The sequence below is a fragment of the Martes martes genome (genome assembly GCF_963455335.1).
Source record: "Martes martes genome assembly, chromosome: 6".
NCBI classification, from domain to species: Eukaryota; Metazoa; Chordata; class Mammalia; order Carnivora; family Mustelidae; genus Martes; species Martes martes.
This window is the reverse complement of record NC_137893.1, coordinates 41,229,617-41,245,577: the sequence shown is the minus strand read 5'-3', so window position 1 is coordinate 41,245,577 and position 15,961 is coordinate 41,229,617. Positions and strand designations below refer to the sequence as shown.

Here is a 15,961-nt window from a genome sequence, read left to right as displayed (position 1 = left end):
CAAATCCAATGGTGATAGATCCCAGAACACTGGTTGTGAGGTCAGGGAGAGGCGGGCATGAGGGACTGACTGGAAAGAAGGCACTAGAGAACTCTCTGTGAGGTATCAGAAATGTCTCCTGACAGGAAGGCAGGTTAGTGGGTATACACGCTTGTTAAAACTCACTGAACAGTTCTCACGTTAAGATGGGTGCATTCATACTGCAGTGACCTCAATAAAAGCTGTGGGCCATAGGTAATTTATACAGTTATCTAATAATAAATAGTTTATTAAAAGGTAGCTTTTTGAATTAAAATAAAAATTAAACAAACAAACAAACAAACAATAAATAAGAGGTACCTTTTCCAGAAATACAGATACGACTAGCCATGCCCACCATTTAGATACCCATATCCCTGTGGACTATTGGTTAACCTGAAGGAGACAAAAACAGAAGAGTATTGTAGAAAACGAAAGATGCCTTTGTGTTTGGACTTTATGACCTCAAGGTAGGCAGTAACTTGAACCACAGGCACACAAATGATCCAGATTACTAAACCATTAGCTAACAACACACTGTGAATCACAATATGTTGTTTTAAAATGTAGTCTTGTTTCTTTTATTAAGAAAGAGCCTCCAGGGGCTCCTGGGTGGCTCAGTAGGTTAAGTGTCTACCCAGCGGGTGTAATCCCAGGGTCCTGGGATCAAGCCCAACATCATCGGGCTCCCTGCTCAGCAGGGAGCCTGCTTCTCCCTCTCCCTCTGCCTGCTGCTCTGCCTACTTGTGCGCTCTCTCGATCTTTCTGTCAAATAAATAAATTAAATTAAATTTTAAAAAGAGCCTCCAGAACAATAAGCCCCAGCTCCTCACCTCACTCTGGCATTATTCTTATTCTTAATACATGTATGTCATATTTGCTTATCGACTCAATGTCTAAAGCTATCCCAACTCAGAAGAAGCTCTCCTCTGTGTCCCCTTTACATCCTTTAGACCAGAGGGAGATCTCAAAACAATGTCCTACTGTAACTAAGAGGATGGGAGTGACTCATGGCAAACCCTTCATTATTCCTGGGAAAACAACCCCAGAATGAGAATCACCTCAGAGGCTTTGTTTTGTTTTCTTGCCTCTAGTAATCGAGGTCCCCTTAGAGTGTGGGGAGTGCAGGCCAGCGCAGCCTCTGGAGAGAGAAGTCACATGGTGGGGGGTGGGGGGCGGGAATGAGTGGCAGGAGTCGCTTGAGGCCTTTACAATCCAAGGAGAATTACCTTGGACTTGCTGACCCCGTTTGCTTGACCCTAAAATTGGCAGTTGGGGTAAAGGAAAACTCCTGCCCTCTTTCAAAATAAATGATGGCAGGGACTCAGTGCCCAGGTCCTATTTCTGGGCATAGAAACAGTCCAAGTTTCTGAGCTCAGTAGTAACAGAAGCTTCTGGCATTAACACAGTTCTTTAGAAAGACCCATGTATCTCTGCCCTGCTTCACACTTGAGACAGGAACAAGAGTTATCTGGGTGAGGGGGGAGGGAAGGAGCCAGGCAATGGCTGAACATTTTGTCCTTACTTACAACCTTCCTAACTCTTCTCAGCTGGGGTTTCATGGAAACAAGTGGGTGTGTTCTTGGGTGGTATGGCAGGAGCTGTTCTTTCCTACACTATATGTTTTTCCTTTTCTTCCAGAATTCCCTATTTTTAGCTAAGTATATGCCTATTCAGAGTAAATACATTTCCCAGCATTCTTTGCAGCTAGATGTGGCCATGGGACCAAGTTCTAGCCAAAGGGAAAGTGTGTGACAGCCTCCTGGAACTTTCCTTGAAAGCCAGGTTTCATTGAAAGGATGCTCCATTTTTCCTTCTTCCTCCCCTTAAGCATCCTGCTTCTTCAGTTGCAGAAACGACTGCTAGGATTCCTACCACCATCTTGGACCATGAGGTTAAGGGCCAGAGGGTCTCACTAAAAGCAAAGGTATTCACCTGGATGATATTCAACGACATCAAGCAATTTTTTTTCAAAGGAGCTTTCCCAAGCCCAGAGCTATGCTCTAGGAAGCTCAGTGAAAAGCATGATTCAGTGAATCATGAGACGTGAGACGTGACCCATCTTATCATTCTAACTTCGGAGAAAATACATGAAGTCTGGGCATTCATTGGTGTTCCAGTGGGTCAGAAGGCTGAGAGGACGGAATCTCTGGCCAAAAGAAGTCTTAACCCAGGTCATATGCTGTTACAAATTCATGTCGTTTGATGAATATTAACTAATTTAAATTCTGTACCTGGCAAAAGAGAGTATCTGGGTAAACATTTTTTCCTCTAAAAACTAGCTGTCTGCCATTACACAAGCTACTCAACCTCCCTGGGTTTGTTCTTTCTGCGGCAAAATGAAGAACGAGTCCTCCTCTTGGAAAGATGGTACCCAAGAGCACCACCTGGTCCATGACAAAGTTTTCATCTGTCCTTGTGAGGAAAATGTGTGGGTAAAATGCAAACTGGGTTCTCTTGTGAAGAATTTTATATACTCTGAGATCAGGTCAGTGTTAAAATTTTTGTTGTTTTAGAAATTATTGCAATTGCAGATGGAAGGGGTAGTTTGGGCTGTAGGGCAATTTTAAATGTTTTCTTCCTCTCCTTTGCCTTCTTCACCTTCCTCCTCCTCATGCCCCCTCCTGTTCCTCTGCTTGTCTATCTCTGGGTTGGGCCCTGGGCTGAGGACTTTGAACACATTAACTTACTTCTCATATCCACCCAAAATGGCCAGCATTACTGTCTCTTTTTTTTTTTTTTCCAGATGGAGAAACTAAAGCTCAAAGAGATCAAGTACATTGCTCAATGTCACACAGCTCGCAAAATGCAGTCACTGAATCTCCAGACTCCTGCCTCCATACCAAGCATGAATAAGACATTTCCGTAGCTAACAGGAAATGACATGGTGCGAGTAAAGCAGCCGGCATGACATCAGGCACATAATGGGTACTTAACAAAGAGTAGTTAGTCATTCATTCTTTCCATCAATATTTGCTGAGCATCGACCATGTGCCAAGCACCGTTAAATGCCCTAAGACACAGCAATTAAGAATACAGATGGAAACCCCTGTCCCATGGAGCTTACATTCTGGGGCTTATTACATGTGTGCTTCCATCCTCTGCTGCAGCTTTCACCCACACACACTCTCACTGCTCACAGGAGGAATGAAAAAGGGCTGTGGCTATGTTGCGCTCTCCAGCCCTACAATGGCAGAGTGGGCATCAGGGGAGAAAGGGGGCTATTGTGCCAGCTGCTGCCAGCTTCCAGAGGTGGAGCAGTGGTGTTCTCTTAGGGAAGGGGACAGGTGATGGGGACAGGGAGAAGAGGGTGAAGGCTGGCAGCCAGAAGACCAGGCACAAGGCTGGGCACTTCTTCGGGGGCAAATCTGAAGTCAGTTCAGAAGCCCAAATTTCTGTGGGCCCTTGGTGCCTGCTTGTCCCTCCCAATCTCTAACCTCTTCCACCTGGGCCACCAGGAAGCCAGGTACCTTCTGGATTGATCCGAGCAGTGCTAATGGGAGAAGAGTGAGGCTTCCCTGGGGGCTTTTGTATCTTGGGACCCCACAGCTTTCCTGCAGGGAACCATGAAAACTGAAAGGACTTTGGGTCAGTAGTCCTGTTTCAGTCCTGGCCCTGTAACTTGCTATCTTTCCCTCTTATCTCTTCTCTGAACCGTACTTCATGGGGTTCTTGGAAGGATTAAAAGACAGGGCACTTGCTCATAGTGGGTTAAGTATTCTTTGTTGGGCTGGTTGGTTTACCCAAGAGCTGGATGAAAAAGTTGTTGGGAAAAGAGGAAAGGTGAGCTTCTCTTCCTTCCTCACTGTCCCCCTATTCTGGCTGGGTCCATTGTCTTGTTCCAGGGGACCACCGCTTGGCCAAAGCTAGGAAAGCATGGATTAAAGAGGATAATCACAATGTAAAGGAAATTTCTTAATGCTCAAATGCCCACAAAATGATTTGGGAGCACCAGTAACATAGTAATTGATTCTGCTTTGGGAAGGAAGATGTCAGGAAACCAACAGAGGGGAGGTGACATTTAAGCTCAACTTTAAATGATGAGCAGAGGTCCCTAGGGTTTTGTCGTTTGAAGTGTGGCCTGCAGACCAGCAAAGTGAACATCTGCAAGGTGCTTGTTGGGAATGCACAATCCTGGGTCCCTCCCCCACCCCCCACCCCCCGCCTGCAACCATGTACTGAACCACATTGTGCTTGTTCATGAGACCCCTGGGTTATTCATATGGACAGCAGAGTTTGAGAGGCCTTAGACTAAATGGACAAAGTGGAGAAGAGCATTGTCACCATAAACCTGGTCAGTTTATATTAAATGGTGGTTTTCTACAGCCAAGGTTTATTTTTCAATTTCTCTTTTAAAATAAATCCCAAACCTAATGTTCTCAGTGGCTGACCCAAATGTCATTTCATAATGACATTGGAAGGTCTAAGGGTGAGGATTGAGTGCTTTATCCAATCTGCTAATGGGGAATGTTTTTATACTGCTGGTGCAGATGCTCACCCGTAGCTCTGGGGCTTGGACAGGCTAGGACATAGGACCCTCCTGGCACGGGATTTAGGTCTCTGTGCAAACAGGCCATTGCATCGGCCCTCAGAGGGGTTGCGCACGCAGCCTTCCTCCTGGGAACAATTTTGACTCATATCACATTTTCTAGTGGTTGGTGTGGGGGTGGAAATGGGGGTTCCAGCTGCTTCCAGTCCAGTGTAAATCCCACAACCACAGGTGTCTGCTCTTTGGCAATGGAAGGAAAAGGGGAAGAACCCTCCAAGGGTTATGGGGGGGAATGAACTCTCCCGGTCTGTACCTTTTTTTTTTTTTAATATGTTTTTTAAAGATTTTACTTATTTATTTGAGAGAGAGAGAAAGAGAGAGAGAGAGAGCATGCGAAGTGGGAGGGTCAGAGGGAGAAGCTGACTCCCTGCCGAGCAGGGAGCCCAATGCGGGACTCGATCCAAGGACTCCAGGATCATGACCTGAGCCAAAGGCAGTCACTTAACCAACTGAGTCACCCAGGCGTCCCTGGTCTGTACCTTTTAAACAGGACACACAATGCCCCAAATATAGCTTACTGACTATTTCAAGATTAAGGAATTTGAGAAGCGGTTTGTGCAGGAAGGACTTTCCACCATCCCCTGAAGCAGGTCATATTATGAGACACCATCCTCTCCACACCCAGAGGAAAGGAGCACTCTTATCTCCAAAGATGAAGGTACACAGAGAGAAATCTGAAGAAACAGGCCTTGCTAAGTCCCCCACACCCCCCAATTTACTACACTTACCTCATACCCTCTGTCCTATGACATCTTCCCACCACTCTTCACTCTTCATCAAATCAAGCACAAAAACACTCAGGTTTAACCATTTCTTTGGATCTTCATGTCTTTACAAAGGTACAGTGTCACGTGAGACTTGTATTAGATAAATATGTATACTTTTCTCCTGTTAATCTGTCTTCATTTTCAGACTCAGCCAGGGACCCTAAGAAGGTTGAGGAAAATTTTTTCCTTCCCTGCAACAGCGCAGGTGGTGGAAACCCATAATGCTTTGTCCTGGCCACTTGAATAGCTGCATGTCCCATAGGTCAGCTTCCAGCCTCAAGAGCTAGCCACGTGTCCTAGCTGACTCCAAGTTTCTACCTGGGTGTAAGGATGACTCCATGCCCACGTGTTTCAGCACAACTCAGCCAGGTTTGGTTTTTCCTTCTACTCTTTCCAACCCCGTCTATAACCATCTAAGCAGGGGAATAAATTGCCTTTTTCCTGAAAATAGTATGGGAAATAATTGTTTTATACAAAGTCCATCTACCTAGATGTGTTGAATACATTAATGGAAGACAACATGCTTTAGTGGGTATGTAATGGGGCAATCCTTCCCATCTTAGTGGGATTTACATGAAAATCATGTTGGGAACCATATATCCCATCCTTACCATGGTGCCAAGCACAGACAATGCACTCAATACTTGGCCCTTTATACAACGAGGTTGCTTTAACATCTGCTCTATCTTCTGCAATAGAGGCAGTAGCCACATTGTCTCCTGGAGGTGTCCACCCCATGCATGCAGGGACAGAGGATGGTACAAGTCCTCAAGACTGTTCCTTGTCCACAGACCTGGTGACCAGGTTATAAACACTGTTTTTTCAGACCAGTCCCCTAAATTCCAATAGAATAGTTTGGAGAACAACAACTGAGACCACAACCCTCAACCAGTCACCACGTTATTTTAAAATCCTCCAAGAAAACAAGTCCAGCATATTCTTTCCATAGTAAATAGTCATAATCATTGGAGCATTTCCCCTTCTATCTACAAAAATCACTTACAGGTAAGAGAAGGGTCCCTCTTCTTTAACATCCAGCTGTGTGCTTGATCCCACTGAACCTCTGGCCTCATCTTGCCATGTCTGTTCAGTCTTTACCCTTCTCAGTTGTTATGGTTATTATTGCCCCCAGCTGAACCCTCCTCCATTTGAAAATTTCTTCCATTTTCCATGACAACAACAGTCTTCTTGTTCTCCTTCTACTTCTCTGATCAGTCCTTCTCTCCCTGCATAAATATATTCTCCCAAGGTTTTGTCTGCAGACCTCCTCTCTCCTACTTTGTTCCTGGAGTTTCATCCACTTGGATAGTTTCATATAGGAGGGCAGTCCCAAATGCTTACCTCCCTCCAGCCCCAGACTAACATTTATAACTTTCATTCACATCTATCTCTACCTGTCTGCAAGTCCCAAACTCCTCACCCTCCCCATGGAATAGCTATTTCCCCTGGTTTCCCAGGCTCTGTTATGTCATCACATGGCCTGTGGCTCTCACACATAACTGAGCCTGACAGGAAACTTCTCCACTATTATTATCATTCTTTTTCTGCCTTATTGGTTTCCTTAAACTATGCAGCTTTCCATTTTTTGAATTCCCAGTTCTCCCTTCTACAGATGTTTACAAAGAGATGGAACCAAAATCTAATGTCTTTGAAAACTTCTAACCTTCCATTTTTTAAAAAAGATTTTATTTATTTATTTGCCAGAGAGAGAGGACACGTGTGCACACACACAAGCAGGGAGAGCTGCTGGCAGAGCAGGCAGAGGAGAAGCAGACTCCCTACTGAGCAAAGAGCTTGATGCAGGACTCAATCCCAGGACCCTGGGATCATGACCTGAGCCGAAGGCAGATGCTTGACTGACTGAGCCACCCAGGAGTCCCAAGTTCTAACATTCTAAACTTACACAAAACACAGAACTCTCATCATCTTCAACATGTGTGGCTCAGAATGGACCAGACAAATTTCTTCCCTGGGTTTATTCCTCCCCGCCATCTTTTTAAAAAGATTTACTTAAGAGAGAAAGAGAGGGGCAGGGGACAAGGAGAGAAGTTCAAGCAGACTCCGTGCTGAGCACAGAGCCCCAAGTGGGGCTCAATTGCACAACCCTGAGATCACAACCTGAGCTGAAACCAAGAATTGGATGCTCAACCAACTGCATCACCCAGGCGCCCCATCTTCCCCAGGTTTATTCTAAGTAGAATGAAACTAAAAGGACCATTGATAACCAGGGTCAAGGAACTAGGAGGTTGAGAACCTAAGACTTTTGTACATTTGGTAGGGTATCTGCCCATTGCCTTCTGAACACACCTCAGCTTTCCTTCTGCCATGTTACGTCCCCTCCCCACCTTTTCCACTAGTTGAAATTATATCTATCCATTGTTCAGAACTGACCACAAATAGGATCTATTCCTCAAAGCCTATGATCTCTTCCTCCTTTGAAATACACCCACTGTAAGCTTCTTAATCCCTGAAAGGTGTTTCCTATTTCTTTCTTTTTCTTTTTTTTAAATATTTTATTTATTTATTTGAGAGAGAGAGAGCAGAGGGGAGGAGTAGAGGGAGAGGGAGAAGCAGGCTCCCTAGTGAGCAGGGAGCCCGATGCAGGGCTCTAAGACCCAGAGATCATGACCTTAGCTGAAGGCAGATGCCTAACTGACTAAGCCACTGAGGAGCCCCTCCCATTTATTTCTTTATCTGCCATCACCCCATCCCTGACCTGGACACAAGACCCCAAAATACAAGAGCCTAGTAACTCTTGGTTCCTGGTGTCAAAGAAATATGTCCAATCACCAGCTTTTGTATAATGCCTATTTCTTTTATTCTAACATGCATAATCTTTCACAATTTAACATTGGTAAAATCAGGACTCATAATCACTGGCATGCTATAATTTACTTAGTAACATTTTTTCTTAATAGTACATAAAATATGGGTGCATCGCACACTGATGGTACCATAGATTCAGTGAAATAAAGTATCATTCAAGCCTCCCTGATTACAATTATGTTTACTCCTGTCTTCCTGCCTCAAATCATTCCGTGTTCTCAACATTTCCTTAGTTCCTTTTTTCGTACTCCTACTATTGTCTCCTCTTTCCCTCCTTTAATTTTCTCCTTTTCTCAAATAGAGTCAGACTCTTCTACACTGCAATAAGGCAGTGCTAAATACAGTAGTTTCACTGCATCGTGGTTCCCCATGAGAAAATTCTGTTTTTGATCATATGTTTTCCTATACAATTAACTCCAGTTAATTGTATAAGCTAGTTAAAATATATCTTTATTTTTTTGAAGTGTGAATGGGCCACCATATTATACGAGCCTCAATTTATGAAGACACTGTTCCCAGAAGCAGAGTAGTGTTGGAATTAAAGAAGACAACAATAGTAATAGAACATATTTAATGACAACATAATTATCATTCTTTGAGCTCCATTGTGGCCTGAGAGAATCTATAGAGAGTAAAAATTTCTAAACAAGTCCGGATGCCTTGTACCATCCAATAATCTTTGTTTACATAGTTTAATCCTTCATCTGTCGACAAGGCTGGGAAATCCAGTGGTTTGGGGCCAGACAACTCCATGGAAGGGAAGCTGTCCTCATTGGCACTGGCATTGGGGAACCTACCATGATATCTAGTGTTGTGGAAAGGGCTAGTCTTTCACTTCCTCTTCCCATAGCCTAGGATCCAGTCAAAACAGGGATGACTTATCCCACAAACCCTATACTCTGCAACCCCAAACTTTCCTGCCTTTCTCATGTCTTTGCTCTGGCTGAACTTTTCATCTACAATGGCACTATCTAACGACAACTGTCTGTGTTTATGGAAATATTCTGTAGGTCTGCACTATCCAATACAACAGCCACTAGCCACATGTGGCTATCGAACAGAGCACTTGAAACGTGGCCAGTGCAGTAGCAAGAACTGCACTTTTAATTTTATTTTAAATTTAAATAGCTACATGGCTAGTGGCTACCATATTGGACAGCACAGATCTAGAATGTATTTTTCTTTTTACTGTCTTTTTTTTTTTTCCTAGAGAGGTGGGGAGAGAGAACAGGGATGGGGGATGAGGGTGCGGGGAGGAGCAGAGGATGAGGGAGAGAAAGAATCTCCAGCAGGCTCCCTGCTGAGCGCAGAGCCTGATGCAGGGCTCCATCTCACCACCCTGAGATCATGATCTGAGCTGAAATGAAAAGTCGGATAGCATGTACTTTTTCTACATGTATGTCTAGCATGTACATCTTCTAGAAATCTCCAGTCTTCAAGGGGTACCTCAGGAGCCGTTTTCTCCACGAGATCTGTCTTCCCGGTGGAAATCGTTCTTTCTTTCCTCAGAACTCCCACTACACTTTGAACCATTACAGTAGCGCTTAACACTTTTTACCTTGTAGATATTTGTATACCCTGTTCTCTACCAGCCCCTTCTCCCACGGCTGGAGTATCTCCTATTCTCGATCCAGACATCTGGTGCTGGGATGCTTTAAGACGTTAGTGCGTGGATCCATAGTAGCAGCACAGCAATCAACATCACCAATAAACAATTGGCAAAGATTGCTGTGCAGTGAACAATCAGCCTTGACTAAAGAAAAGATTCAGGCCTTGGCCTCACCTTCTGGGAGATCATTCCTAAGCCCCTAGAGGAAGCTCTAATAGGAGGGTCTTTGTTTAGCTGGAAGCCTGGGGCCATACCAGATAGTCTATACAGACAACGTGATTTAAGCTGGAGGCCTTAGGCTCAGAGTTGTCACCTCAGCCTCTGGAAGGGCTGGAAACTAAGGCAAGCCAGGCAAGCAGTTAGATGGACCCATGTTCATACCTTGCTGGACGTGGGTATGTTCCCCCGGTTGGCAGTACTCGGTGCATATTGTCACACATCACTGCTGGGAGAAAGCAGCACTGACTGCACAACTGTACTGGGTAAGAGTTGAAGTTTAAGTTCTCTGCCTGGTTTCTCCCATACCCTGCCCTAAAGACTGCTTTCCTTTGCTGATTTTAATCTGTATCCTTTCACCATGTTAAACCATAACCTGAGTTTAATGGCTTTCCTGAGTTCTGAGAGTCCTCCCAGTTAATTATTAAACCTGAGAGTGGTCTTGGGAACCTCCCAAACTGGCCACTGCTGAGATAACTTATGCCACACTGTTGCCTAGAGCCCATCCTCCTGAGAGTTGATCTCCTGAAATCCCTGCCCCGATCACACCAGCTCTGGGCTGGTGGGCTGCAGACCACAGTTCAGATCAGGGCTGGTAGCCAGAGAGGGGAGTCTGGCCCTCCACATGGGCGATGGAGTCGTGAAGCAAGGAGGTGTCTGGGACCAGGATCACACAAAGTATGGGAACAGAGGTGTGTCGGGGGACTGCTGAGAGCAAAGAGTGGAAAAGCTGGGATGCATAGGGCAACTGGGCGGCAGTTGTGGTGAGCCGGGAGAGGATCAGGCATCTACGGTCCCCTGTCTTGAAACTTCGGGAGGCTCTGGTACCCACTTGTGCTCTAATCCTCAGGAACTAAAAAATCCCTGCCCCCTGGGAGGCAGGAGCTGTGGAGCAGACTGCACAGGCCAGAGCTCACCTGACCCAAGGCAGGGTTATCCTCTCTTTTGCTGCACCATTTGTACACTCGTGACCAAAGAACCAGACACCCAAACCCTGGGCAGGAAGGTGGAAGGGGCAGTAGGTAGAGGGAAAGAGCAGAACAACTTCTTTTATTAAGCAAGACCTCTGAGCTGGACACCAGAACAGCCCTCTGATTTCAAGTGCTCTAACTCAAAGAGAAGGCCCCCTTCTCAAAATCATGTTCTTTATCTTTCCATAAATACTACCAATTGGGGGTTCACTTGAGTTAACTTGCAAACACCTAAATTAGGGTTAAGAGAAATGGTCATTCATGACTTACTGTAGAATCAATTAATCAGATTGCTTTCCTAATCCGAGCTTAGCTACATTAGAGGAAAGTCACTACCTTGTGGAAGGGAGAAAGCATTTGAGGGTGTGGGGCATTTCTGGTTAGAGAGTTCCAGGGGTGGGGGGCAGGGCTTGGACACAGGGACTATTAAGGACATCTGTCTGCTGGGGGAGAATTTCAGAAAGAGAGGTAGGATGGAATACAGAACACATTTCCACAGCAGACCCATGGCTCCTTCCTCCCCAAGACGAAGTTCTGTTATCACCAATTCTCAAGTCCCTAGCCCTCTCCCCAGCACTGGACTTGTCTTACACGGAGATTTCAGGAAAGAAGGATTAAGCTGGCTTCAAGAGGATCTCCTAAGAGACTGGAGGTGCTTTTCTAGACAGACCTAGGGAGTAAAAGCACCAGCAAACAGAATAGATCTGTGGGATCAGTGGGGGTTGAGGGAGGCAGAGGGCGGAAGTACCCTCTGCCATACACAGAATGAGTGCAGGCTTAGAGAAGTTCTCTAAGAAAAGAGACTTCTATTTGTTCATTTCCACAGGACCTGGTACAGGGTGGGTACTCAATATTTAATGAATGGTTGAATGGATTGCAAAATCACGAGAGTTGCCAGACTCACCCAGGTCTCGTTTCCTATCTGGGATCTGAGCATGTTTTCCTTCCTAGGTAGGCACTTAATCTCGTGGTATGGGTTTACAGTTTTTTAAAATTTCCTCTTTTGAATCCTATTTCTCATCTCCTATCCAGAAAACCTCTAAGCTTGCCCTTTATTCTTCCTGGTCCCTTCATAACTGAACTGTAGGCTTCATTAGGGTCTCAGAATATCTAGGAGGCATTTGAGTCATTTTTATAGGGGCAGGGGCTCTTATGAACCTGTTTACACACAAGAACAGAAGAAGTCCCGGAGAGGTATGAATTAGGACACAGAACACAGCATTAATGAGGAGCAAACCCACGAGGTCAGGGGAAGGGCAGCTGGAGGACCCCTCAGGAAGGGGGCGCTGCCATGGTGGCCCAGGAGCTACGGCTCCGTCTGCTGAGGGGAGCGTGGTCGGCGGATCCACGTGCAGACGGCTGGCCAGGCCCCGTGGATATCTATGTCCTTTTCCAGGCGGGGCCTCGGGGCCCCTAGGAAAACACTGACCAATAAATTAAGTTGAAAAATATGTAGGAGGCAGGAAATATCAGCCTGGAGTATTTGTCAATGGCATGTGTGTTCTGGAAGATGCGAAGACCCACGTGGCCCTTCAGAAACCCCTTCTTCCTGGAGGAGTTTGATTCATTGCTCAGAGCCAGGTGGACCACTATTTTGTCTTGTCTTTCTTCTTCTGTCAAAATATGGCTTCTCGGGTACCCGGCGAGGCTGTTGGCCTCAGACTCACTGTAGCTTCCGTCCAGCATCATGGTTCTTGAGGGAAGCATTCCAGACATGCACGGGAACTGCGGGCAGCAAACAAGGAAGGTGTCAGTCATGATTAGGCCTTGTGGAGGGGCTGAGGCAGTGGCCTGGGCCCGGAGCGAAGCCCCATGGCTACTCAGAACCATAGAAAGGCAGAACTAGAAGGATCTCCAGAGATCACTCAGTCCAATGATTCTCTGCATATTAGAATCGCCCGGGGAGCTCTTTAAAACGGCCACGTTGATGCTTCACTCTCAGATAATTAATTTGAGGCTCTTCGGGTGATTCTACCATGCAGTGAGGGCCCAGAATGATTGATTTAGTCTAAATACCCTCAATTGCAGAAGCAAAAACTAAGACCCAGTGAGGCTATACAATTCTCCTGAGATTACGCAGCTGGTGTCAGAGTCTGGACTTTAAACCCACGCCTTCTGGGGGCAGCTGGGTAACTCAAGCAGCTGAGCCTCTAAGTCTTGATTTCGGCTCAGGTCATGATCTCAGGGTTGTGGGATCGAGCCCCGCATCAGGGTCCATGCTCAGCTCAGAGTCTGCTTGAGATTCTTTCTCTTCCTCTCCCTCGGCTCCTCCCCCTGCTCGCTCTCTCTTTCTCTCTCTCAAATAAATAAATAAAATCTTTTAAAAATATATTTAAAAAAAATAAGAAACCCATACATTCTGATTCCAGTTGTGGGTCTCCACGTCTTTGTGCATGAATCAAAAGATGACTAGGGAGGAGAGTGTCCTTATTCTAAAGAGTTACATTCAAGCATTAAAGTTCCCGGTGCCGGCAATGCATTTCTAAATGGTTCGACTGCACAGACAAAAATACATTTATATGGAGAAAGAGCTCACAGAAAAAAATGGCAAAACGGTAACAAGTTTTGAATCTAAGTGCAGAGTCTACGGACGTGCCTGCTTCCGCAAGTATGAAAATGTTTCTAAAGGGCACCTGGGTGGCTCAGTGGGTTAAAGCCTCTGCCTTCAGCTCAGGTCATGATCCCAGGGTCCTGGGATCGAGCCCTGCATGGGGCTCTCTGCTCTGCAGGGAGCCTGCTTCCTCCTCTCTCTCTCTGCCTGCCTCTCTGCCTACTTGTGATCTCTGTCTGTCAAATAAATAAATAAAATCTTTTAAAAAAATGTTTCTAAGAAATTATGAATTGGGAGGAAGGAAATGGTTTCCCTTCCCCTCACAATCTGAGTCAGCCAAGAGTGGGCTTCCAGCTGGCACCGGCTTACAATTCATGGGCCCATACTTGTCAGGTGAAGGCTTGTTATTTTTCCAACAGCTCTAGACAGGAAAGTTCATTGGCTTATAAATCAAAATTTGTGCTTAAATATAATCCAAAAGTGCTTGACAATGACCAATGTGCAGATTATTGAAAATTTGAATGAATATTCAAATGCTAAATAGAATTTAGAAAACAAATTCTTAAACAGTCTAGCCTATTTGGAGACAATGTAGAAATATTTAGAATATATGTAGAATATTTAGAAATATATATAGGTTTACTATAATATATTTAGATATAATGTGGGCATTGAAACACTGTTTTTGGAAAGGTAACACATCCTCTTTTCCGAAAATTTAAAGCTCCCTTATGTTAAGGAGCTACCAGCCACCTAGATGTGCATAAATGTGGGATTTTCATGTCCCCTGATTTTTATAACTTCTAGCTAAACACCCATTTTGATTAGCGCAATGGTGACCAATGATTTGGTAACAAGTTGTCATTTTATTTCTTACTGTGAATAAGAAGAGTCTGAATATGAAGGGAACGGACTTTCCCTCCCTGTATCAAAGGCCCACACACACTGCCCAAATTCCCCATTTGTATTCTCTCTCATAACTACCATAGGTTAATATAGGATAGTGCAGTATGGTATAGATAGCATAGTATTTCCAAAGATTCTAAAGGCTAAAGTTGTATGTGCCTGAGTTTTCACTAGGTCAGAGTACAGATAAACACAGGGGTTCTTAATTCTAGAACTGTCTCCTTGTCTGGTCATAGGATCTGCAGGTACCTTCCCTAAGCATGTCCAATAGTAATAGTGATACCTTATGTCTGTCCAGAACCCCACAGTTCCAGGACAACTTTTGCATACAGTACCTCCTGTGACCCTTACAACAACCCTGGGAGGAAGGTGAGCTGAGGGTTCCTCTCTACCTTTTTTTTTTTTAATTTTTTTTTAAGATTTTATTTATTTATTTGACAGACAGAGATCACAAGTAGGCAGAGAGGCAGGCAGAGAGAGAGGAAGCAGGCTCCCTGCCAAGCAGAGAGCCCCATGCAGGGCTCGATCCCAGGACCCTGGGATCATGACCTAAGCGGAAGGCAGAGGCTCAACCCACTGAGCCACCCAAGTGCCCCCCTCTCTACCTTTTTTACAGATGAGGAAACAGAGGCCAGCAGAAGCGGCAGAGTTGGACCTGAGAACCCAAGTCTTCCTATCCCTAGTCTTGGTCTGAAGACGTTTTGCCTTGTGGGATCCTTGGTGGTAGAAGCTAGAACCTAGTCTAACATAGATCCTCCCCCACTTTGCACAAACATGCCCTGCTCTACGTGCCCCCCGCCGCCCCTGCCACTCTCATGGAACCAGGAGCCCGGGCCCCCGCAGCAGGTGAATGAAGCTTGTCTCGCCTTCTCGCGTAGCTTGCGCTCCTTGCGCTCCTGCACGGTGGTCAGGTAGTTGACGGCTGCGTACTCCAGCACCGACAGGAACACGAACACGAAGCTGACCCACAGGTAGATGTCCACCGCCTTGATGTACGAGACGCGGGGCATGGAGGCGTTCACGCCCGTGATGATGGTGGACATGGTCAGCACGGTGGTGATACCTGCAACAGGCTGCGTTAGGTCAGCTGCTGACGAGGGTACACAACTGTCCCCCTCCACGTGTCATGCAGTCACGATTTTACACCCTCCCTGTCTAAAACCCAGCAAGAAATCCCCCGGGGCATGGAAACATCCAGGCTGCAGATCTGCTCCACTAGGGGCAGGCGGCTCCCCTCCTGGCCTGCTCGGGGCTGCTGGTCTCCTTTGCCTGTCGGCCCCCTCGGAGGCCTGGGTGTGGGTGGTGTGGCTGATCGGATGAGCAGTGCTTGGCAAAGGACCCCGTCAGATGTGGAATGCGAAACAGTGACTGAAGGACACCCCTGAAGGAAACTGCCCAGACCACAGGGAATGGCCTCATTCCCTCTCTGAGCCACATTTATTCAGTCTCGGAAGACTCTGGAAATTCCTGGAGTCCTGTCATGCTAGCTTCATTGTGCCTTGCTCAGTTAAACCCTCACATTTCTTGGAGCCCAGGCTGATTTCCTCC

The 15,961-nt window shown here is 45.9% G+C and overlaps 1 protein-coding gene across 2 annotated transcripts in view; it reads right to left on the bottom strand.

Moving 5' to 3' along the window:
* Window positions 1–12,369: 12,369 nt before the first annotated feature.
* Window positions 12,370–15,961, bottom strand: part of GABRR2 (gamma-aminobutyric acid type A receptor subunit rho2) — a gene marked incomplete at both ends in the record, with an annotated part of 41,623 nt that continues 38,031 nt past the window's right edge. The window contains 2 exons of one of the 2 annotated variants that reach the window (XM_080806696.1): window positions 12,370–12,681; window positions 15,271–15,476. In XM_080806696.1, the coding sequence (XP_080662822.1) occupies window positions 12,370–12,681; window positions 15,271–15,476 (518 nt within the window). The remainder of the gene's footprint in view (window positions 12,682–15,270; window positions 15,477–15,961) is intronic. The other variant, XM_080806697.1, reaches the window with a different exon arrangement.